Source organism: Nansenia antarctica (assembly GCF_963989245.1).
Source record: "Nansenia antarctica genome assembly, chromosome: 11".
Taxonomy (NCBI): Eukaryota; Metazoa; Chordata; class Actinopteri; order Argentiniformes; family Microstomatidae; genus Nansenia; species Nansenia antarctica.
In genome coordinates, this window is record NC_137681.1 from 19,596,167 (window position 1) to 19,619,653 (window position 23,487).

General features: G+C 51.8%; 1 protein-coding gene across 1 annotated transcript; it reads right to left on the bottom strand.

The window, feature by feature from the left end:
• Positions 1-910: 910 nt before the first annotated feature.
• Positions 911-21,734, bottom strand: prr12a (proline rich 12a; the record flags this gene model as incomplete). Its single annotated transcript, XM_080541989.1, has 18 exons — positions 911-2,251; positions 3,746-3,841; positions 5,143-5,274; positions 5,509-5,606; positions 5,802-5,909; positions 6,298-6,956; positions 7,360-7,490; positions 7,640-7,756; positions 7,962-8,452; positions 8,730-9,140; positions 11,294-11,603; positions 12,435-12,653; positions 13,334-14,379; positions 14,704-16,612; positions 16,775-18,495; positions 18,792-18,953; positions 19,388-19,542; positions 21,652-21,734. 18 exons carry the CDS (start codon positions 21,732-21,734, stop codon positions 2,117-2,119), a joined length of 7,983 nt encoding a protein of 2,660 aa, XP_080398115.1. The 3' UTR covers positions 911-2,116.
• Positions 21,735-23,487: the final 1,753 nt, after the last annotated feature.

Consider the following 23,487-nt stretch of genomic DNA (forward strand, 5'->3'; position numbering starts at 1 on the left):
TTCAGGGTTCGTCTGAAGGAGGAGGGAGGTTTAGATTTAGATAGTATTTTGTTGTCTCCCTTCTGTGATGCCACACACGTTTATACTGCAGGTATATACAGGCAGGTTATACTGTAGGCTACGCGTAATTCTGTCTGCACCAAATAATCTCTACCAGACAACCCCATGGCATATTAAACCATAACTGCTTGTATTCATGTCGCCACTTCAGTACAATGCATTCATGAATAATATAACATCTAGGAATCGACAGTTAAACGGTTCATACCAGCAGTTGCTGCTTTGTGTCGCAGAAGACTTCTCGGAGAGAAACTCGAAGCTCGTAAATCGTTTTGATGAGAAGTTAAGCCGTTTCTACTATTTATCTCCGGTTGGATGAAGCAACTACATGGATATGAGCCAACCACCCCATGTCATGTCAAGTCCACCTGTGATATTCCTACAAGACCGTCAATTTCCTCATCCAGGCTTTCTGGGGAAGTCCCGCTCCCTCGGTTTCGTTTTCCAAGTTCTACGTCACCAACAGTCGGACAGCTGTGTGACTTCCTTTGACGTCCGGCAGGTGGCGACACTCGGCCGAGTCCTTCAGATCTGATGTGAAAGGAGGGGATTGGCCTAAGCAACATGGCGGTAGCTTCATCTAACCTGCTGATAGGCTGGTTGGATCGTGGGCCATGTTGTTTAGACTAATCCCTCAGATATACAGGAGTGTCTAGGGTCGGGGATTGATCTCAAACCAAGCAGCTAAAAATGATGTTCTTGCACTGTTGCTTTGCTTGCCCAAAGCATTTCATTACTGTCCACGGCTGTCTTCTGTGTGGATGACAAAATACAAATTACTGTATTCTAACCAGGGAAGTCAATGATAACTCAAGAGATTTCAACAACAATCTATTTGTTCTTTGCAGGTTTTATTTGTTTCTCAAATACAGTAGAGTTAATGTACAGAAGAAAACAAAGAATTTGTCAAGAACTGTACAATATTTACACAACTTTTTTTCAATTAAAGAAATTAAAGACTTGTTGTTTCCAAAATAAGTCATCATAGTATGCACAAACATCCAACTGATAAAAATGAAATGCCTATTTCCTCTTTAAATATTACTTATTTAGAACTCCTCCCGTACAGGAAGTGGATACTGTTAGTAGGTTGCCTCTTCCTGTCACCTGCATGGCTCTGATGAACAATGAACTGAAGCACTGACGACAATGTTTAACTTTCCTTTCAAATATACTTTTTTTTTCTCCATTCTTCTCTTCTTTTTACAGACATAGTTATGACCCTAGCCCTCCTCCTCCGGTCTTTGGGAGAGAAGGACAGAGAGCTGTGATATGCGGTTTGTGATGTCATCACCTGTGAAAAATGTTATTTAAAATGTTGAGGCAGCTTCCCAGCGCTTGTGAGAGTTTAAACGTTAAAAACCTCCTGATATAAATAATAAAAATGTGTTTTCTATATGACCACACGGTGGGCTGGGGGCTGCCTCTCATGAAGCGCAGAAGTAGCGAGAGCGTTTATAATAATCATAATAATAATACAGTTATGTTGCATCGTTTACATAGACAGAAGCATCCATATCCACACAGCGCTCACTGCACTCTGAAACTGGGTTTAAAAAGCATTCTCTCCCCCGGCCGCTCCTTCAGAAGCCCGACGCAACCGTTAAAGTCTTTTCAGAAAAATAATTTATGTAAAAACTAAACAGTATTAGATTCTGTCTGAAGCCTTGTCTGGCACAGTCTGATGATGTCAGTTTAACCACGCCTCCTTCACTCTATGAGCGTTCACCTCCGTCTGTAGAAAGATCTGGTGAGTTTCCTCTGAGGTCATCCCTTGTCACAGCAAAGCTCCTCCCACCTCTTCTCTTGTCATGGAGTCACTATGGGAGAGGTCCATCTCCACCGCAACACCAATAAGAACAGACCGTTTCTCCTGAGGAGCCAATTAGAGTCTTTCTCTCTGACCCCCACAGATGATGGAGGGATGGGGGGGATGAGGGGGGCGGGGCTATACAAGGTTCCACCCCCTCCCTCCTTTAGCCTTTAGTGTCTGTTCCTGGGGCCTTGGTCTCCCCTCCTCCTCCTCCTCCTCCTCCTCCCTTCTCTCCGCCCTGCCTCAGGCCTTGCTGCTGAGGGATAGGAGCTCTATGAAGGAGTTGAAGAGAGTGTCCAGCCAGCCCTGGTTGGCCATGCACTGCTGCACCACCTCCTCCTGCCCTGGGTCCTCTGCAGCCTGCTCTATGCTGTTAGTCTGAAACACAATATACACTATTAATATAACTATAGAAACATACCATTAATATAACTATATAATCACACTATTAATATATCTTCATTTCAACAATATTGAGAGATGGATGTAAAATAACAAAACAAATAAAACTGGAAAAAAATCAGCTTCAACTGAAAAAAATGCAATTTCCTTGTGAGGAAAAAGTTAGGACACCCAAATGTATTACTACTTAAAAGGCCTAAAATTAGAATCAAGTGCACCATATCAGGTGCATTGAGAGGATCTTGGAGGAGCCTGTCTTATTTAAACCTCAGACATTTAGTTCTCTGCTCTTGATGAAGTGAGTAGTATCACCATGGCGAGATCAAAAGAGCTCTCTGGGGCCTTCAGAAAGAAGGTTGTAGATGCGTATGGGTCTGTAAAGGGATTTAAAAACATGCAAAACAACTAGAAATCAGCCATTCTGCTGGCCAATAATGGCCAGGTCAGGCCGTCCTAGCAAGTTCAGCCAAAGAACAGATGGCAAGACGCTTAAAGAAGTCTCCAGCGATCCTAAAATATCATCATGGGACCTACAACCTTGGGGCTGCTTTGCTGCAGCAGGGCCTAGCCAGCTCGCCATTATAGAATCAACTATGAATCTTTATTGTATCAGAGGGTCCTTGAGGAAAACATACAAAAAATTGAAGCTGAAGCGGATGTGGACCATGCAACGTCACGACAATGACATAAAACATTCCAGTAAATCCACCAAAGAATGTCTCAAAAGAAAGAAATTGAGAGTTCTGGAATGGCCAAGTCAAAGCCGGGATGTTAATCCTATTGAGATGTTGTGGGGTGAATTGAAACCGACTGTGCTTGTGAGACACCCCACAAACATCACACAGCTGAAGAAATTCTGCATGGAGGATTGGGAAAAACGTTCTCTCAGTCGATGTCAGTAGGAATTAGCATCTTTGTAATTTTTGTTGTTAAATAAATTATTATAAAGTTAAAATATAATTGGTTTTGGTTAAATTACATCACCTTTATATATAGATATTGTTTGAAAGAAGATAAAATATGAATGTCCATATTTCTTAATAGAAAAATAAAACAAAATAATAAATTATGGGGTGTCCTAATTTTTTCACAACTGTATAAACACAGACTACAAAGGTCCTCCGCAGCCTGCTCTATGCTGTTAGTCTGCAGACAGATTATATACTTATTAATATTAACTATATATTCACTTAGACTAGACAATATATGACTGTCCACGTAGGGGACAGACACACACAACATGCATGAACACAGTATACAAACATACATGAATACAGTATACAATTAAACATACATTTTGACAATCTTAAAATGATGAACAGTAAGAAAACTAACATATGCTCCAAGTACAACATATCAATAAAACTCTATATTATAACATAATGTATATATACACACATCCATCCAAGAGAAAGACATACAGAATGTAAGAAGGTGTGATATGTATAGTGGTGCAGAGAGTGGTCTTACCTCTTTCTTACAGTGTAAGAAGGTGTGATATTTATAGTGGTGCAGAGAGTGGTAGAGGCTGTATATCCGGCAGGATTCTGTCGACAGTTTAAGGTCCTGCGGGAGGCAGAGACCAGTTAATACCACAAACAAGCTAATAGATCAGCCACATACACTCACCGGCTACTTCATTATATACACCTTTTCAACTGCTCGTTAACGCAAATATCTAATCAGCCAATCACGGGGGAACAACTCAATGCATTTAGGCATGTAAACATGGTCAAAACTATCTGCTGAAGTTCAAACCAAGCATCAGAATGGGAAAGAAAGGTGACTTAAGTTACTTGGAACATGGCATGGTTGTTGGTGCCAGACAGGCTGGTTTGAGTATTTCAGAAAGTGCTGATCTACTGGGATTTTCCCGCACAATCATCTCTAAGGTTCACAGAGAACGGTCTGAAAAAGAGAATATATCCAGTGAACAGCAGTTCTCTGGGAGAAAATGCCTTGTTGATGGCAGAGGTCAGAGGAGAATGGCCAGACTGGTTGGAGCTGATAGAATAGCAACAGTAACAAAAAAAAAACACTTGTTACAACCAAGGTATGCAGAAGAGCATCTCTGTGAACGCACGACACGTCGAACCTTGAAGCAGATGGCCTACAGCAGCAGGAGACCACACCGGGTGCCACTCCTGTCAGCTGAGAACAGGAAACTGAGGCTCGGGCCCACCAGAGTTGGACAATAGAAGATTGGAAAAAAGTTGCCTGGTCTGATGAGTCTCGATTTCTGCTGCAACATTCAGATGGTAGGGTCAGAATTTGGCGTAAACAACATGAAAGCATGGATCCATCCTGCCTTGGAGCAACGGTTCAGGCTGGTGGTGGTGGTGGTGTAAAGGTGTGGGGAATATTTTCTTGGCACATTTTGGGCCCCTTAGTACCAATCGTTTAAACGCCACAGCCTACCTGAGTATTGTTGCTGACCACAGTGTAGCCATCTTCTAATGGCTACTTCAAGCAGGATAACGCGCCATGTCACAAAGTTCACATTATCTCAAACTGGTTTCTTGAACATGACAATGAGTTCACTGTACTCAAATGGCCTCCACAGTCACCAGATCTCAGTCCAATAGAGCACCTTTGGGATGTGGCGGAACGGGAGATTCACATCATGGATGTGCAACCGACAAATCTGCAGCAACTGCATGATGCTGTAATGTCAATATGGACCAACATCTGAGGAATGTTTCCAGCACCTGGAATCTATCATCTATCCATGAAGAATTAAAGCAGTTCTGTAGGCAAAAGGGGGTCCAACCCGTACTAGCAAGGTGTACCTAATGTAATGGCCGGTGAGTATATATTGAAGGTTATTTGGAAGCACACCCCCCACACACACCCAAACATACACATACCTGTGGTTTGGGCAGGGTCTTCTTGACTCTGTTGAGGGTCTTGCGGTTGTATCCGTCCCCAGTGAGACGGAGCCTGACAGCCCCTGAGTCCAGGGGGTCTGCTGCCATCTGGGGGTACGCATGCAGCACCTCCTGGGTGGGGGGGGGGGTAGAAAAATATAAACACATCATCACTATTATTTACATCAACAAGGACACAATTTACACAATCAGCGTTTACAATTTGACAGACAGACAGACAGACAGGCAGACAGACAGACAGACAGGCAGACAGGCAGACAGGCAGACAGACAGACAGACAGACAGACAGACAGACAGACAGGCAGACAGACAGGCAGACAGGCAGAAAGGCAGAAAGTCAGGTACCTGGTGCTGGCTACTCATGCCGACCCTCTTCATCAGCCGTCTCTTCTGTTCCAGGATGAGGGCATCGATCTTCCTCATCGGGGGGAGGTACAGCTCGTCTGAGGACCAATGGGAGAAGAGCTCCATTAAAAACACTCTCACACCTGTCAATCACTCAGCCTGGGGAGAGGGGGCAGGGGGCCGGTCGATGTCTGTGTGGGGTGTGTACATGCATGTGTGCATGTATGTATGGTGTGTGTGTGTGTATGCGTATGGTGTGTGTGTGTGTGTGTGTGTGTGTGTGTGGGCCTCACCGTCTGTGTCCTCCAGAGCCTGGATCATGTCAGGGTCCAGCGCCGTGCTGACCAACATCTCCACGTAGCTCCGGAACATCTCCCTCATCACCCCGCCACGCACCGGCACTGTAGGGACACACAGGTTACACACACACACACACACACACATTGCAGGGGACAGGACACACACACACACACACACACACACACACACACTGCAGGAGACAGACATAGGTCTCACACACACACACACACACACACTGCAGGAGACAGAGACACACGCACACAGACACACACACACACACACACACACTGCAAGGGACAGAGACATAGGTCTCACACACACACTGCAAGGGACAGAGACATAGGTCTCACACACACACTTCAAGGGACAGAGACATAGGTCTCACACACACACTGCAAGGGACAGAGACATAGGTCTCACACACAAGCATGTCTCATGACCTCCAACAACAACAACAACAACAACAACAACAACAACATGGCCGCTCACTCTCGTCCTCACTGGCGCCGTCCTCGGAGGAGGAGGAGTCAGACGATGAGGCCGCCTCCTTCAGCCACTTCTTCCTCTTCTTCGGTGGTGGCTCCGCCTTCGCCTTGGCAGGCTCCGCCTTCGCCTTGGCCGGCTTGGCCTTGGGAGCGCGCTCCACCTTCTCCACCTTCTCTTCCTTCTCCTCCTTCTCCTCCTTCCTCTTCTCCTTTTTCTCCACCGCTCCTTTCCTCTCCTCCCTGCCCTTCCCTCGCTCCGACACCGCAGCCCGTTTCTCAGCCTGTTTCTCCTGCGACGGCTGCACCCTCTTCTCCCTCTCCTTCTTCTCCTCCTTCTCTTTCTTCTCTTTCTCCTCCCTCTGCTTCTTCTCCTCCCTCTGCTTCTTCTCCTCCCTCTCTTTCTTCTCCTCCTTCCCCTTCAGCACTGCGGCTGCTGCCTTCTCCTTCTGTTCCTTGGCTCTGGTCCTCTCCCTCGGCTCTCTCTGGACCGGCTCCTTCACCCTCTCTTTCTCCTCTTTCACCTTCTCTCTTTCCTCCCTCACCCTCTCTCTCTCCCCCCTCCCCGCCACCCTCTCGCCCCTCCCCGCCACCCTCTCCTCCCTCTCTGCGCGGGGCGGGGTCTGGCTGGCCGGGGGGGACGCCATCTTGGGGAGGGCCTGTCTCCTGAAACAGAGGGAAGATGGAGGTTGGAGTTAAGACGAGGAGTCTGGCAGCCATGTTGGAGAGACAACTACCTCCTCCCTCCTCTGATGTTACAACTGTCAATAGTCTAGCAACAGGCAATGAGTTAGGTGACAGACAGGTGAAAAATGTTTTCCACATTTTTGGCATTTAGCAGACGCCTTTATACAAAGCAACTTACAACAAATACATTTGACTAAGTGAATCATCTATAGCAGTCAAAGCAGGAAAAAGTAATTATGCTCGGGCCAGGGGCCTTTGGCAGTCGTAATGCTAGAAACTCTAACGCTAGATCTCTTTTCTCTTTTTTGCCCCTGACAGACAAGTGAAGGTGACAGACAGGTGAAGGTGACAGACAGGTGGCAGGGGTGAAGGGCTGTGGTACCTGAGAGCCTGCGGCCGGTGCCAGGGGCGTCTAGAACACACTCTGACGTAGTCCTTCTTGTTGACGTTCTCCAGGAACTTGACGTACAGGCGCTGGTACCGCCGTTTAGCGTCCCCGAAGTAGCCCAGATACTGAGGGGGGGGGGAGTGACCAGGTAGGTTAGGTGTGTGTGTCTGTATGTGTGTGTGTGTGTGTAAAGCGAGGTTAGATGTGTGTGTGTGTGTGTGTGTGTGTGTGTGTGTGTGTGTGTGTGTGTGTGTGCGTGTGCAGGTCGACTCACGTTGCTGGTGGCACAGAACTGTCTCTGTCCGTCTTTGATCTCAGGACTGAACTTCTGCAGCAGAGCCTTCTGGACTCTCCAGATGGGAGGAGGCTCCCTGCCTGTCTGCAGCGCCACCTACAGGTGAGAGGACAGGGTCAGCACACACACACACACACACACACACACACACACAGGATAGGTAGCATCAACTTATATATACATACATACATACATACATACGACACACACACTCATTTATACTACCACCTATTTTAGAATTTTCCTTGCAATAATTATGTCGCTATTTTATACACACACACACACACACACACACACACACCTTCATGGTTCTGATGTCTTCCACCCGCACCACAAACTCATCCCTCTCTCTGAAGATGCCTTCTCCTCCGCTCTCGCTCTCGTCCTCCTCACTCTCTCCTGCGATGGCCGCATCCTCCTGTTTCTGGGCCAGGTGGAGGGGGGTGATCTGGGCCGGGCGCACCTCCTCTGGGGAGGCAGGGGGGGAGGGGGAGGGCTGGGGGGACTCCTGGGCCGGGGGGGGAGGAGGGGGCGAGGGCGGGAGAGGGCTAGAGGACAGAGGGAGGGAGGCAGGAGGAGGAGGAGAGGGAATGGAGGGAGCGAGGGGACTAGGAGGTGAAGACGTCTGCTCTTCTACTTCCTGTGGGGGCAGGGGGGAGGGGATAGGAGGGAGGGGGGAATGGGAGGGAGAGGAGGATGGCGCGGGGGAGGGGGTGGGCGAGGGAGATGGAGAGGGGGAGGCAGAGGGAGGGGGGGGAGACGTTGGTTCCATAGGAGGCTCTGGGAGAGAGGCTGGAGGAAGAAGAGAGGGTGACGGTCGGTTAGTTACATCATCATCATCATCACCATCATCATCATCACCACCACCATCATCATCATCACCACCACCACCACCATCATCATCATCACCACCACCACCACCATCATCATCATGTTGAGAGAGACGACAAGACAAGACAGATAGAAGGAGAGAAGAGGAACAGAGGAGGTGAAGAGGGAAGAGCAGTTGGAGGAGAAGAGAGAAGGAGAGGTGAAGGAGAAGACAGATAGAAGAAGAGAAGACTCTCACCTTCTAGTCTCGGGGCTCCAAGCCTCTCCAGCTCTGGCTCTCCCTCCTCCATATCCTTCACTTCAACTTCCTCATCATCCCTTCCTCCTGTCATTCTCTCCTCCTCCTCCTCTTCTTCTTCTTCTTCGTCTTCTTCTTCCTCCTCCTCCTCTTCTTCTTCCTGGTGGTTCTCCTCCCTCTCTCCGTCCTCTCTCTGCAGCACGGCGGGCTCTGCGGAGGGCGGCTGTGTGTGGGGGGTGTGAGAGGCGGGCTGGGGGCTGAGGGTGGGGGGCTGCAGGGTGGGGGTCAGGGGGGCCTGGGGGGGAGGCAGGGGGGGAGGCTGGAGGGAGGAGGCCAGCTGGGGCGTGTCGTAGAGGGCTGAGATGGCAGACGAGATGCTCTTCTGAAGGTCTTGGTTCTTCCCCACCGAGTCTGAGAACCAAACATACATACAGCTTTGTTAGTCCCTCTGTTAGAACAAAGATAGTCATCCTCCCCACACCTGCTCTCAAACCCTACACACACACACACACACACACACACACACTAGGGGTGGGCATCAATGATCGACGATCGATAATTGATCGATAAGGATCTTGGTCGATCAAAAAATATTTTGCTCGATAATCGTATTTTTTTAAATATTTTTTTTAATAATAATAATCATGGAAATTAGTTTGTCCACGTGTCACCAGATTGCGTTCGTCTCTCACCCCTGAACATGTTAACATGATCATCTTTCTGAACAAGAACCAGTAGGCCTGCCGCCTACAGTCTCTCGCTGGAGTTTAAATTTTAAGTTAAGCTGGACGCTCTTAAGGACACTAACGTTTTCAGTCATCCTCCTATTTGTGAGTACGGTAACTGTTTTTTTTTTTTTCAACAATATATTTATTGAGTTTTTTGAAAAAGATAAAACAAATCTTGAAAATAAATAATTAGTAATAATGATATATGTATATACTGTACATACAAGCAGATAACTCACCAGAATTGCCATACACATGTAGGCCTATATATAGTACGTACATTGATGGAGAGGCAATCATATAACTGAGCTCATATATACACATACAAAATAAAAGGGAGAGAAAAAATAAAATAAAGGTAATAATAAAAACATGAAACTGTAAAAAAAAAATAAAAATAAAAATATAATTATATATATAATAAAGAAAAGGGTACATTGCAACAGATACATTAATTATATCCAACTCCTACTCTACTCCTGGTCAATTCACACACCTGTTCAAATGGTTTATTGCAGAGTTTACATTTGTTCACGCCCAGGTTCGTCCATCCAGTGTGATAAGTCCTTGTCCTCCAGATATTTTATGAATGGGCCCCAAATACTTTGGAATCTTTCCTGCCTGTCTTTGAGTGTGTATGAAATTTTCTCTAATGGTAGACACCGAGACATCTCCCTAAACCATTGCACAATACTTGGTTTACCTGTGCTTTTCCACGTTAGTGCTATTGATCTTTTGGCCTGTAAAATACACATATCCATAAAGATCTGTTCACTGCATTTCATCCTGTGTCCCTCTGGATAAATGCCAAGAATAAACAGCTTAGGCTCAACAGTAATTTTAATTGACAGAATGTCCTGTATTATTATTCCAAGTTCTTCCCAGAATTCTTGAATTCTTGGACATTCCCATATACAATGAAAGAATGTACCCTTGTCCTCTCTACACCTGTTACATAAGTCTGGAATGTTGGGGTTAAATTTATTGAGTTTTTCTGGTGTTATATATACTCTCATTATCCAATTGTACTGTAGAAGCTTTAAACGAGTGTTAGCGGTCTGGGTTTGAGCTCTTTTGCATGCCTTGTTCCATTTTTCCACTGATATATCCTCTTGAAGGTCACTCCTCCATGCTTTCAATTTGGGTTCTGAAGATTCTAGTGATCTAGCAATCAACAAATCATATACATCCGAAATAATTCCCTTTCCGAAAGGATTTTTAATTAAAACTTTCTCCAATGAGGATAGAGCGGGTATGGCCAGGGAGTGATTTTGATTAGAATAAATAAAGTTCCTGAGCTGTAAGTACTTAAAGAAATGCTTGCGAGGGATAGAATGTTTGTTTACTAGAATTTCAAATGATTCCATATGCTCATCCTTTGAGTCGAATATGTCATTAATTTGTGTTATTCCTTTGTCAGCCCATAATTTAAAGCCCCCGTCTGCCCTACCTGGCACAAAGTAATTATTGCCCCAAATGGGACTATAGCGAGAGAGGTAACTGTTTTTTTACTGCTCCTATGGTGAGTTACTTATTTTCTATATTTTTATTTATAACGTAAAATGTGTTTTTAAGTTAAACAATTTAAGCTACTCACTGCCTTGTTTAAGAGGATTGTTATCTGACTGTAGTGTCTAGTTTGAATGTGAATGAATGAATGTGTGCAATAGCAACACAAATAACGTTTTGTTTTGTTTTATGAAAAAAAGCTTATCGAATTCTTGCGATTATCGAAAAAGAAATGTTGATCGTTTGCCCAGCCCTAACACACACACACACACACACACACACACACACAGAGAGATACAGAGACACGTTTGATACCATTAGACCAACCTTCCTCGTCGGAGGAGAAGGAGGGCAGCGTCTCCAGGTTCCTCTTCAGCTCCTCGTCCAATCGCTTGCCTGGGGAGGAGCATCCGCCCAGGACCAGTCCCCCGTTTCCCTCGCCGAAGGGCGGAGGGGGGGGTAGGGGGGACGGGGACAGGGGGCGGAGCCCGCCGGCCTTGCAGGGGGAGGAGCCATCTCCATTGCCGGGGTCCAGGCCGGGGGGCATGTCCAATCCCGGGGGTCTCTTCCCAGACTTGAGGAAATCCAGAAAGGACGCCATGAAGGCTCCTTTAGACTCTGAGTCCTTCTCTTCTCCCTGGGGGGGAGGAAGGGGAGGGGAGAGAAGGGAGAGAGGGCATGTCACCAGGGCATGGGCCGGATTCAAACCCATGCCGACATGGGCATATGTGTGCACTGTAGACCACGGTGCTAGACCACTGGACCACCCCATGCCACACGCTTTGACTTTTAACAACAATGTAGTTAAGTTAATTTGCTTTATAATGTTTACATCGTTGCACCACCAAGCAGAAACGTCTTCCATTGTCTGAGGAGAACCCTGTGTGACCAATCACAGAGGACGCATGAACCCTGTGTGACCAATCACAGAGGACGCATGAACCCTGTGTGACCAATCACAGAGGACGCATGAACCCTGTGTGACCAATCACAGAGGACGCATGAACCCTGTGTGACCAATCACAGAGGACGCATGAACCCTGTGTGACCAATCACAGAGGACGCATGAACCCTGTGTGACCAATCAAAGAGGACGCATGAACCCTGTGTGACCAATCACAGAGGACGCATGAACCCTGTGTGACCAATCACAGAGGACGCATGAACCCTGTGTGACCAATCACAGAGGACGCATGAACCCTGTGTGACCAATCACAGAGGACGCATGAACCCTGTGTGACCAATCACAGAGGACGCATGAACCCTGTGTGACCAATCACAGAGGACGCATGAACCCTGTGTGACCAATCACAGAGGACGCGTGAACCCTGCACCCAATAGAGACAGAGGAGTCATGTAAACATGGGGAGGGGCTAACAGGACCTGAACCTGGCTGGTGTATCTCATGTGTACTTTTATCTGAATGAACTATGAAGGTGCAGGTGTGTGTGTGTGTTTGGGATCGTACCCTGCCGTCCATCCCGTCTGCGTCTGAGCCCTCGTTCATCAGGAGGCCCTTCCTGGTCTTATCCTGGGGGCCGCGGAGGGGGTCGGGGGGCCCGGGGCTGAGACCCAGGGAGGGGGCCGAGCCCACAGAGCCGTCCGACAGGGCCGGATCCGTCCCGGACAGAGAGTCGGTCCTCAGGAGGGCCTCGGACGACGACAGGCTGCTGATGGGGAGCTTGATCTGGGACACAACAGAGAGGGGGGGGGTTAACAACCAAGATGGAGGAAGAGAAGGAAAGATCGAGAAGAGTAGAGTACACATGCTAACACGTAACACAGACAAACAACTACAAACAACACCAGTTTCCTCTTGGCCTCTCCTGACCCCAGCTCTAGGCCCCTCCCTCTACCTAACCCCTAGGCCCCTCCCTCTACCTAACCCCTAGGGCCCTCCCTCTACCTGACCACTAAGCCCCTCCCTCCACCTGACCCCTAGGCCCTCCCTCCACCTGACCCCTAGGCCCCTCCCACTAACTGACCACTAAGCCCCTCCCTCTACCTGACCCCCTAGGTCCCTCCCTCCACCTGACCCCTCCCACTAACTGACCACTAAGCCCCTCCCTCCACCTGACCCCTAGGCCCTCCCTCCACCTGACCCCTAGGCCCCTCCCACTAACTGACCACTAAGCCCCTCCCTCTACCTGACCCCCTAGGTCCCTCCCTCCACCTGACCAGTCTCCTGGTTACCCAATCACCATCGTAACAATACCAGGGTTCTCCCCAGGATGTCTGAACAGCGTGGCTAGGCAACCCGTCTCTAGGTAACCCGTCTCTAGGCAACCCATCTCGAGGCAACCCTTCTCTAGGCAACCCTTCTCCAGGTAACCCGTCTCCAGGTAACAGACAACTAGCGAGGCTCACCTTAAGGGGTGGTATAGGCTCCTGATGCAGCTGTGCCTGGGGGTGCTGATGGGCCTCATGGTGCTGGTGGGCCTGGTGGTGCTGATGAGCCTGGTGATGGAGGTGCTGCTGCTGATGCATCTGCTCTTCCTTCCCACCCATCTCCATGAACATGTCATCCCTCTTTCCTTTGCCCCGGCCCCCGCCACGACCCCTCCCCCTCCGCCCGTCCACACCCATAGCTCCTCCTGCTTCACCTCCTCCTCCTCCTCCTCCTCCTCCTCCTTCTCCTCCTCCTCCTCCCATCTCTCCCCCCATCATTCCGCGGGGGGTGTGTGGATTCTCAGGCAGCGGGCGTATCCGTGGCCGGCCCCTGGGCCGTGGGGGCCCGTCTCTCTTGGGCTTGGAGGGCTTCCTTCCCCTCTTCTTGGGCCCGTCGTTGGGCAGGAGGGGTGGCGGGCCCAGGGAGGGGTACCCCGAGGAGTGGTAGAAGTCCAGGTCTCCCATCAGAGGGCTTAGAGCGCCCCCCCCTCCCCCAGTCTTCCTACAGCTGGAGACCAGGTCAGGGAGCAGGTCCGGCAGGCGGCGGCTGTTCAGCCGGATGTCGGCCGGCTGGTTGTCCTTGTCCTCGTCGTCCTCAAACTCGTACTCCTGGGCGTAGCTCTTCTTGGGCAGGGTGGTGGGGTCACGACGCTCCTTCAGCAGGTGGAACGAGCTGCTGGACTTCAGGAGCTTCTTGGGTCTGGAGGAGCAGAAGATGGGACTCTGGAGACCCCCTCCTCCCCCAGGGCCGGCCCCCGCCCCGGCTCCCCCGGGCCCAGAGGAGAGCTTCCCTCCTGGGGGGTTGGAGCCGGAGCCAGGGCCCCCGTGGGCCCCCATGCCCCCCAGAGGGCCCTGAGACTGGATGAGACCCAGCTGCTCCGTGTTGACGGTGGAGGGGAGCTCGTGGGTCTTCAGGGAGTCCAGGTCCAGGTGCATGGTGCTGTTGGAGGAGTCAGATAGGCCGTGGCAGTACGGGCCGTAGCCCTGGTCAGAACCGTGGTGGCCCAGCATGTCGTAACCACCCCCTGGACCATGGAAGGAAGCAGGAATATTCATTAATTCATTTGTTCATTAATTTATTAATTAATTTCAAACCTGGTCATATTTATCTATCATCTTGTTACATATATCCAGCATGTATCTATTTATTTGCTGTGGGACCCATTCACTGCCCTGGGACCAGAGGGAGGAGCACCACACCACTGCCTCTTCCCAGACGAGCCAGCAGAGGGATGCAGGGAGGTACAGCTGCTGCCATTGTTATTGGACATTGTAACCCTAAATAAATAACCTTCAACCAAGAGACACAGACAACACAGTTAAAGTAGTGAAAGAAAAGTCCCACGTACCTCCTCCTCCACTCTGCCCTCCCTTCATTCCCTCCATCCCTTCCTGTCCTCCTGGTCCCTCGTTCATGTCGTCTGCTCCGCCCACGGCGCCCCCTCCGCAGCTGTTCTTGTAGTCGTCGGAACAGAACATGTCCTCCATGCCGGGGAAAAAGGTGCGGTCCTCGTCCTGCAGCAGTGAATCCGGGAAGCAGATGGAGGTCAGCGGGACGAAGCGGTTTCCCTGACCGCCCTGCGGCCCGTGGTCGCCCTTCTCCACCGGGCTCACCGACACCGGGTCGTACTGGTGCTGCTGGTCCGACTGCTGCTGGTCCAACTGCGACGGGTGAGGCTGGGGGGTGAGCTGGGAGGGATGGGGGAGGGACTGGGGGTCCTGGGACTGCTGCTGCTGCTGCTGGGGGTGGGAGGAGGAGGGGGGAGGGGCCATGTGGTGGGGGAGCGAGTGGTGGGGGTGGTGGTGGGAGTTGGGATGCTGCTGTTGTTGCTGCTGCTGCTGCTGCTGTTGTTGTTGTGGGTGGTGCTGGGGAAGGTGGTGCAGGTGCGAGGGCGTGGCCATGCTCATGTCAGACTCGGACAGGAAGGAGTGGAGCTCTGAGGCGTTTGAGGAGGGGTGCTGAGGGTGGTGTTGATGGTGGGACGGGTGTCTCTGCTGCTCCTGCTGCTGTCTGTGACCCCCTCGCTCCCTCCCCCCTCCTCCTCCACTCCCTCTCCTCTCCTCCACCCCTCCTCCGTCGTTGCTGGAGGTCCGGGAGAGCGAGCGCTCCAGCATGTCCAGGGAGGAGACCGCGGAGCTCTGCTTGGCCTGGTTCTGGTTCTGGTTCTGCTCCGCCTGGGCGGGTCCGTGGCTGTAGTGGGCCGCGGCCTCCAGAGCCTGGGACTGGAGTTGCAGCTGCAACTGGGAGGCCTGGGCCTGTCCCTGTCCCTGGGGCTGGTGCTTCCCCCCCCCGGGGCCCATCCGGCCTCCACCCCCCTCCATCATGGCCTGCTGGCTCACAGAGTGCTGCTGCTGCTGTCGTTGTTGTTGTTGCTGCTGCTGCTGCTGTTGTTGTTGTTGTTGTTGTTGTTGTTGGTGGGTGTCCATCTTGTTTCTGGTGGTGTGTGAGAGGACAGACTGGAGCAGGTGGGGGGACTGGCCGTGGGGGGGCTGGCCTGGGCGGGACTGCTCCGTAGGGGAGTCCATCAATGACGCCGAGGCCTGGGACTGGGAGTGTTGCGGCTGTTGCTGGAGATCGGGGGTCTTGCGGTGGGGGTATGCCAGCTCAGAGCGCTCCTTCTTCTGCAGCTCCATGTGGGGGTGTGACTGGAGGTGAGGGTGGGCGGGGTGCTGGGGCCCCAGGGCATGCTGGGAGTACGGGTCTCCCCGCCCGTAGTGCACCACGGAACCCAAGTTGTCATGGTGAAGGAGGTGGGCTTGCTCGGGGCCGCCACCTCCTCCTCCTCCTCCTCCTCCTCCTCTTCCTCCGCTGGTCCTGCCAGAGACGGACCTGTCATTCTGTCTCTGCTGCTGCTGTTGATGATGCTGCTGCTGCTGCTGTTGTTGTTGTTGTTGGTGTTGTTGTTTCTTCAGTGAGATAGACAGCTGGTTATCCAGCCCCGCCCCTCCCGCCCCTCCCACTCCGGCACTAGAGGTGGCGCTGTGGGTCCGGATGACGCTCTGCAGGTGGTACCTCTCCTCAGAGGTGGGGGCTCCGGCCTGGGCCTGGGGGGGCTGAGGGGCCGCCTGGGACTGCTGCTGGGGGGGGGCGTGATGGTGCGGCGGGGGCTGGGGGGCGGGGCTGGCCTGGGCCTGGAGGAGGTGCTGGATCAGGAAGTCGTCATCGTCGTCCACTTCCTCCTGGGACCTCTGAGAGCCGACGCCCAGCATGCCGCCGGAGTCGGCCTTGGGCTTGGAGGAGGCGGTGGGGTGGTAGGACTGGGGCTGGGGGGGGCCTTGGGGCTGGGGCTGGGGCTGGGGCTGGGAGGAGGAGGGGTGGTAGGACTGGGGCTGGGGGGGGCCTTGGGGCTGGGGTTGGGGCTGGGGTTGGGAGGAGGAGGGGTGGTAGGACTGGGGCTGGGGGGGACCTTGGGGCTGGGCCTGGGGCTGGGAGCGGGGGCCGCGGCCGTCCGTGTAGCCCTGGGGGGAGGACAGGAAGGTGGGCACGGAGGAGATGTACTTGTTGGAGGGGGATTGGGTGGCGCAGGAGGGGGACGGGGAGTGGAGGCCTGGCCGGATGATCCCAGAGCCGCCAGACGGGGAGGGGCTGGAGTCTGGGAGGTGATATGCCCCGCCTCCACTGCCGCCTCCTCCTCTGTCATTGGCTCCTCCTCCTCCACCCGAGCCCGAGTTTCCACTCCCTGCATTGCCACTCCCACCTCCTCCAGAGGCCGCGCCACCCGATGAGGTGCCCGACCTCATAAGGGCAGGGGAGTGGCCTGGGCCTCCGTAACCTAGCGATGGGCTTCCGGCCCCTCCCAGAGAGGAGGGGAGGGAGCCGTAGGCGGAGTCAGGGCCGTAAACGTCGGAGGAGTAGGACTGGCTCCTCCCTCCCAGGCCGTAGCCCTTCCCCCCCCCTGCAGAGCTTAGGTCTGTGGCCTGGGGGGAGCTGAAGCCCCCGTAGGCCTGGGGGGGGAGGTGGGAGGGTGGGGGCTGGCTGGGGGAGTAGGACTGGCCCTGCTGGGGGGGGGTCTGGCCCGTCAGGGCAGCGCTGGGGGTCTTGACTGGGGGGGCCACCGGGGACCCGTAGCCTGAGAGGCAGGGCTTGGCGGCGGAGGAGGTGGGAGGGGGAGGCTGCTGCTGGGGAGCAGGGGGAGGCGGGGCGGGCGGGGGGGCAGGCTGCTGCCTGGAGGGGGCCGAGGAGGAGCCGGAGGAGCCGGAGGAAGGGTGGGGGGCCGGGGCCGAGGAAGATGAGGAGGAGGTGGAGGAGGTGGAGGAGGAGGCCGAGGGGGGGGTGTGGGGGGTGCGGGAGGAGGAGGCGGAGCCGGAGCCGGCCGAGGAGTAGCCGCTGCTGGAGCTGTTCTTGGCGCCCTTCGGCGCCGCCGTTGACGACGACGAGGATGAAGAGTACGGGGGCTGGATGATGGGCCGGTACACCTGCTGCTCGGGGCGGGCCGGGGGCTTGTGGTCGACTGGCCCGGGGCTCTGGTCCCCCAGGGGGCTGCAGGAGAGGCCCGCGTGGCGGTGGTGGGCCAGCTGCTGGTACCCGGCTCCTCCACAGCTCAGGTAGTGCTGCAGGGAGTGGGCGGCCGCCGCCGAGGAGGACGACAACTGGGCCTGGGCCGGCGTGGGCCGCTGGTAGTGCTTGATTACACTGTCCTGCCTCGGCAACGCCCGCTCCTGGGCCGCGCTGGACTGGGCCTGGGCCTGGGCCTGGGCTTGAGCCTGAGCCTGAGCCTGAGCCGAGGAGAACACAGAGGCGTTGTAGAGCTGGGACGACTGGTCCTGGAGCTGGGAGGAGAGCAGGTTGAACTGGTGCGACTGGAGTTGTCTGGCAGAGGAGGCGTGGGCCGAGGCCGAGCCTCCTGGGTCCTGCCCCCCCCGGTAGGCCCCCGCTCCCTGGGAGGACAGGAGCCGGTCGAACCCCAGGCCGGACTGGGACGGGCCCTTGATGTGGAGGAGGGGGTCGTGGGGCGAGAGGAGGCCGTTGGAGGTGGGGCTGAAGGTGGGTGTGTCCTGGAGGGACAGCGAGGGTGTGAAGGAGCGGCTGGAGAAGGACGCCGGGTGCTGATAGGCCGAGAGGGCCGAGGAGGAGGGGAAAGAGCCAGAACCAGGAAGGGCGCCGGAGATGAAGAGCTCAGCTGGGTTCGGGGTGTGCATCGCTGTGAGAGAGGGGAGGGAGAGGTGATTGATGTATGATTACTCAACATCCATCATTCTCTTAGAGCAAACAGAAACACTGACAACACAGATCATTGTGCCCACTGCCCCTAGATGCAGGTTGCCATGACAACACGGGCAACTCAACATAGGCTGTATAGAAGCCACCGGAACACCAGAGAGGAGAGACTACTCAGTGAAACATGATCTGCTTTTGGAAATGTCACATCGACCCCCCCCCCCCCCCCCCCACCCCCCTATAAGGAGAGCCATTCTCCTCTCCCTCCCCCACACTCACCTGTCTGCCAGGATGGGGTGCGGAACTGGGAGAGGAGGGAGGAGGCGGAGGGGGGGGGCTGGGGGCCGCGGGACTCCAGCGCTGAGATCAGGTTCATGACGGAGGCGTCAGGGCCGGACGGGCTGGCGTGGTGGAGGCCGGCGTCAAACAGCCCTGACAGACCTGGACACACACGGGCGCACAAACACATTTCAATAAAGTAAAGCATACATGAAAGAACCCAATTCATACAGATATCTTGGTAACAAGTAACACTGTCTTCACTAATTTACAACTACAAAGTTACAATTTACATGTTATACAGTAGTGTGTGTGTGTGTGTGTGTGTGTGTGTGTGTGTGTGTGTGTGTGTGTGTGTGAGACAAGGTGATATGGGGGAAGTACCATCTCTACTTCCAGATATGTCTTAGGGACATACTCTACGCGAGTCCAACTCACGTGACCATGACAACCAGTGTCAGCACACGACCATGACAACCATAGTGTCACCAGAGCCAGTCGTGTTTCACACTGAGCTTTCACTTCCATGGTGACGCCACAGCTGTATAGTTACTGTGTGATGTGGTGTGTGAGTGATTGATTGACAAGTCTCTCACCCAAACTGCGTCCAGCTGCTCCCCAAGCCCCGCCCTGGCCAGAGCCTCCCGGGTGGTGATTGGTGGCATATCCCTGGAGAGGGTGTGGCCCGCCATAGGCCTGGCGATGGAGGAGCTCCGACTCTTGAGAAGACCTGGAGGAGCCGTAGACGAGACTGGGGGACGGACATTCATCAAGTAATAATTTCACTACTCATTTACATAAACCTGCTTTACAGACGGTCACCCCTGAGAGAGAGAGAGAGCTCTGAACAAATGATAGAAATGACACGCAAACACATGGAGTGGATCCTTAAACGCACAGTAAGGCCCACCAAACACACTATACGGGTCTTCAGACACTGCAGGACCCACCAAACCTTCCTGTTCTGCTGGCTAGCAGAATGTTATTTTTAAACGATCCTTCTGAGAATCATTTCAGCTGCTGTGGTGCCCAGCCCGGCTTCTTGGTGGTGGAGGAGGGGGTGAATTAGGGTAATAACTGTGTCATCTGTGAGTTATTGCATCAGTCAGTTTAATGGGCATTCTTTAGAAATGCAGAGGGGAAAGTACTGCACTCTGAACAGGGTGGAGGCCGAGTCATTACACTATGAGTACAACACCACAAACGGGAATTGCAGGTTTACTGTGAAGAAGATGTATTGGAAATCCAAACATAATCAGTTAATTTTTACTAAAAAATATATAGCCCGAGTACATGTTGTACATGCATTATCAGTACAAGCATCAATATTGCATGTGGCCTATATTTTTATATTTTTCAGGAATTAAAGGAGGTTCATCATTTATGTCATAAATAAAATGGGCGAGAGAAGCCTGTGTGACTGATGTTCTCTGGCCTCTGCTGCAGGCGGTGACAGGCACTCCTACAGACAGGCTAGCATGTAGCCTAGCCTAGCCTAGCCTCGGAGAGGGGGGCTGCAGTGGCACACACGGCCAGTGTGGCTAGCTAACATGCTAACATGCTAACAGGCCTGGCCTTTAACACCCGTCGGCAGTCATCTTTATGATACAGATAATAAATAATAACACCCCGTTCGTGTGGAATCGCGATACACTCGATACGATGACGTGGAAATCGCCCGAGCTCGTCTGTTTCCACCGGTCAGTGAGGCTAGCTGCCCGGGATGTGTTAGGTTAGCTGTCTGCATTAGCATGGCGGCTAGCTACCACCGCTAACCCGGCTACACAAGAGACCACCGAGGCCTTGTGTCGTCGTTGTGAACCAAAACAAAGCTAGCTGGATCATCGCGTGCACACAGACACATTTGCAGCGAAACCTAGACTACAGCAATGTAAGCCCCTAGTCTGGCCAACTATATATCCATTTCGTGCAGTTTTGCATAGGAAGCTAGTGAGTTAGCTAGCTAACTAGGAACCTACATGTTTTAGCTAAATTAGAAAGAAAATAAATCTGTCATCAGCAAGACAAATGCTGCCAAAATAAGGTTCAGCCAATGTCCTCGTTCTGTGGCAGATAAGTCATTAAAATAAAATAATGCATTTAAGGGAAATGTTAATTGGGCCAGGAATGCACTGCAAACAGCAGCACGGTGCAATTATGCAAAAACATCTTTGAGTAATTATGGTGTTTTCGGTATGTTATTTTAAGACCCCTGCAATCTGTGACATGTAATCACGTGAGCAGCTGATCACATTCGCCCCGGTCGTCTCGCGCTGAACTTAACGACCTGCCTGTCTATTGTTACTACGGGCGATGGGCGGATGGTTTAGGATAGAAATGTACCCCACCACAACCTGGTACGGAACAGGGAAAAACGGAATCAATATGGCGGCGGCAGGGCATAATCGGCAGTGTGTGAATTAATCTACTTATGTGTTCCGAATAAAGACCGAGAGAAGCCCGGTGGTGGATGTGACCAGGCCAGAAGCCTACGGGGGGGGGGCACTCATCATTTCCTCTTAAATGGTCCAGACATATGCTCCCTCCAACCCATCCCCCTCTTCTCTCCCTCCCTCCTCCCTGTACCTAGAACCACACATTAACTCTGTCAATCGCATTCCATGCATTTTCAAGAGTCCTTGTCCCCCCCGCCCCCACCCCCACCCCCACACACTCGTCACCCCCCCCCCCCCCCCGTTTATAATAATAGTAACATGCAACCTGGCTCACAACGTCATATCGCCAATGAATAGCCTCCCTAACTAGACAGGTTGATGTGTCCCGGCGTGTCCCATTAATGACCACTGTCTGGTTCACGGTGTCACGCTCAGAGAATGGTGTTGATCTGAACATTGCTTACCTTGCTTTGGCCGACCTCTCGTAGCTCCATCCCGCTCCGGCGCCCAAATCACCGAATCCTGCTCCCGGATAATTTCTATCCATCGATGAGACGATGTGTGTGTGAGACACGGGACCGAAGGACGAGTCCTAACACTAATGTGGGGTATATCCGTGCACCCCCGTGCTCGATTTTAGCCTATTTCCCCCGTTTCATAAGCAAGTCCTCATCAGGACTGAAAAACAGCATATTGAAAGCGAAATGGAGGGGAGGGGAAAGCTGGATGGGAAAAGGGGGGTCTGGGGGGTGTACTCCAACCGAAAAAAAATCACTCTTTTCTCCGTTCCTGCTACACCGTCTCCGATTATCATTCCCACATTAGTGCATTCGTAGCGACCCTATGCGTGATCATTATTAAAACGCTGCATTTGTTTCCGCCGGTGATCAATAAATCGCTGATAAACATTTGATCAAACGCGTCCGCCGTCTCTCCTCCCCTTTCTTCACTTTTACAGAAGCTATTTACCGCGATTGCAAATATTGCCATTCACAGCAGCACGTTTGTTGCAAATATTCTCCGGCGGTGGACCAAAGTTCACCAAAATCGTGATTTTTTTTTGGGGACAGGCATGCAAATCCTTCCCACCCTAAAACGACAGTGAGCTAGCAGCCCGATGCTATAGCTAGCGCTGTCGACGCATCCAAATAAAAAAGTGGGTTGCTATTTATAAAAGCTCGCTCTCCTTCCTCTGCACTCCGTTCGCTTATTTATAATAACAACGACGATGTCACACGATATACGGGGGAAAAAATGATCTTAAATCGTAAAATCAATGAAAACGTTAGAAAGTAGGCCTCGTTTGTGTGTTTTTAGTCATTTTCCTGTGAAGACGCCATGTTTGAAGGCTCGCTCTGTCTCCCTCCCCGCGCACACACCGTCGAACACACGCGCACTCGGTCTGCGCGGCGGCGATGTCCTCCGTCCCCCGGTGTTACGATCCGGTTCACACGAGCCGCAGACACACCGGGCCGCAGACACAAACGTAGTCTACTACTATTAGGATGTTAGCAATACAAACTGAATACACGTATAATTCCAATGCGCATGACGCTCGTGAATAAGGCAGAGATGGAGCCTATTACTAATAGGATTGTAGTTCTGTTTAGGAATAGTGAAATGAATACAAGCGTCATTACAATGCACATAACGGTAGTGAATTTGGTCGTTCATGCATCAATTCATATAAACATGACGATCAGGTGAGAGTGATGACATAGGCCACGGCACTACAAACATCTTCCTACCAATACAATTATGTTAGCCTATGTATATATTATATAAGATAAAGATACATTATTTCTGGGATCACTGTTTCGACAGCAAGCATCCTGCCTCCTTCAGGGTTTGAATACAAAAAGAAGACGGCTTGCTACCCAAAAGTTGGTCCAATAAATAATGATCATCTGAGCAAAAGTGCGCAGTAAGAGTTTCCTCCACCAAACCATTTTTGTGCGTGTTGAACTATGTTTTCAAATCAAATCAAATTTTAACTGACATTTTATTAATATACAGGATAGATACAATGTATTGTAATGCTTTAGGATAAGCAACTGATCAACAACGCAACAATCAAACAATATCGATAGTGCAATGTCATAATAATAATAACAACAACAGGAGGAGGAGGAAACAATAATAATAGCAACACAATCTGGCAATGTTTTAGGTCTATCTCTGTTGAAAAGCGTCGTTGTTAGACCACATTGTCACTATAAAGCAGTGAAAACACAATGAAAGCTGAGATTTCCCAGCAGAAAACGAGTCTCAGTCCCCACAGCCTGGATCCATTAAAACCA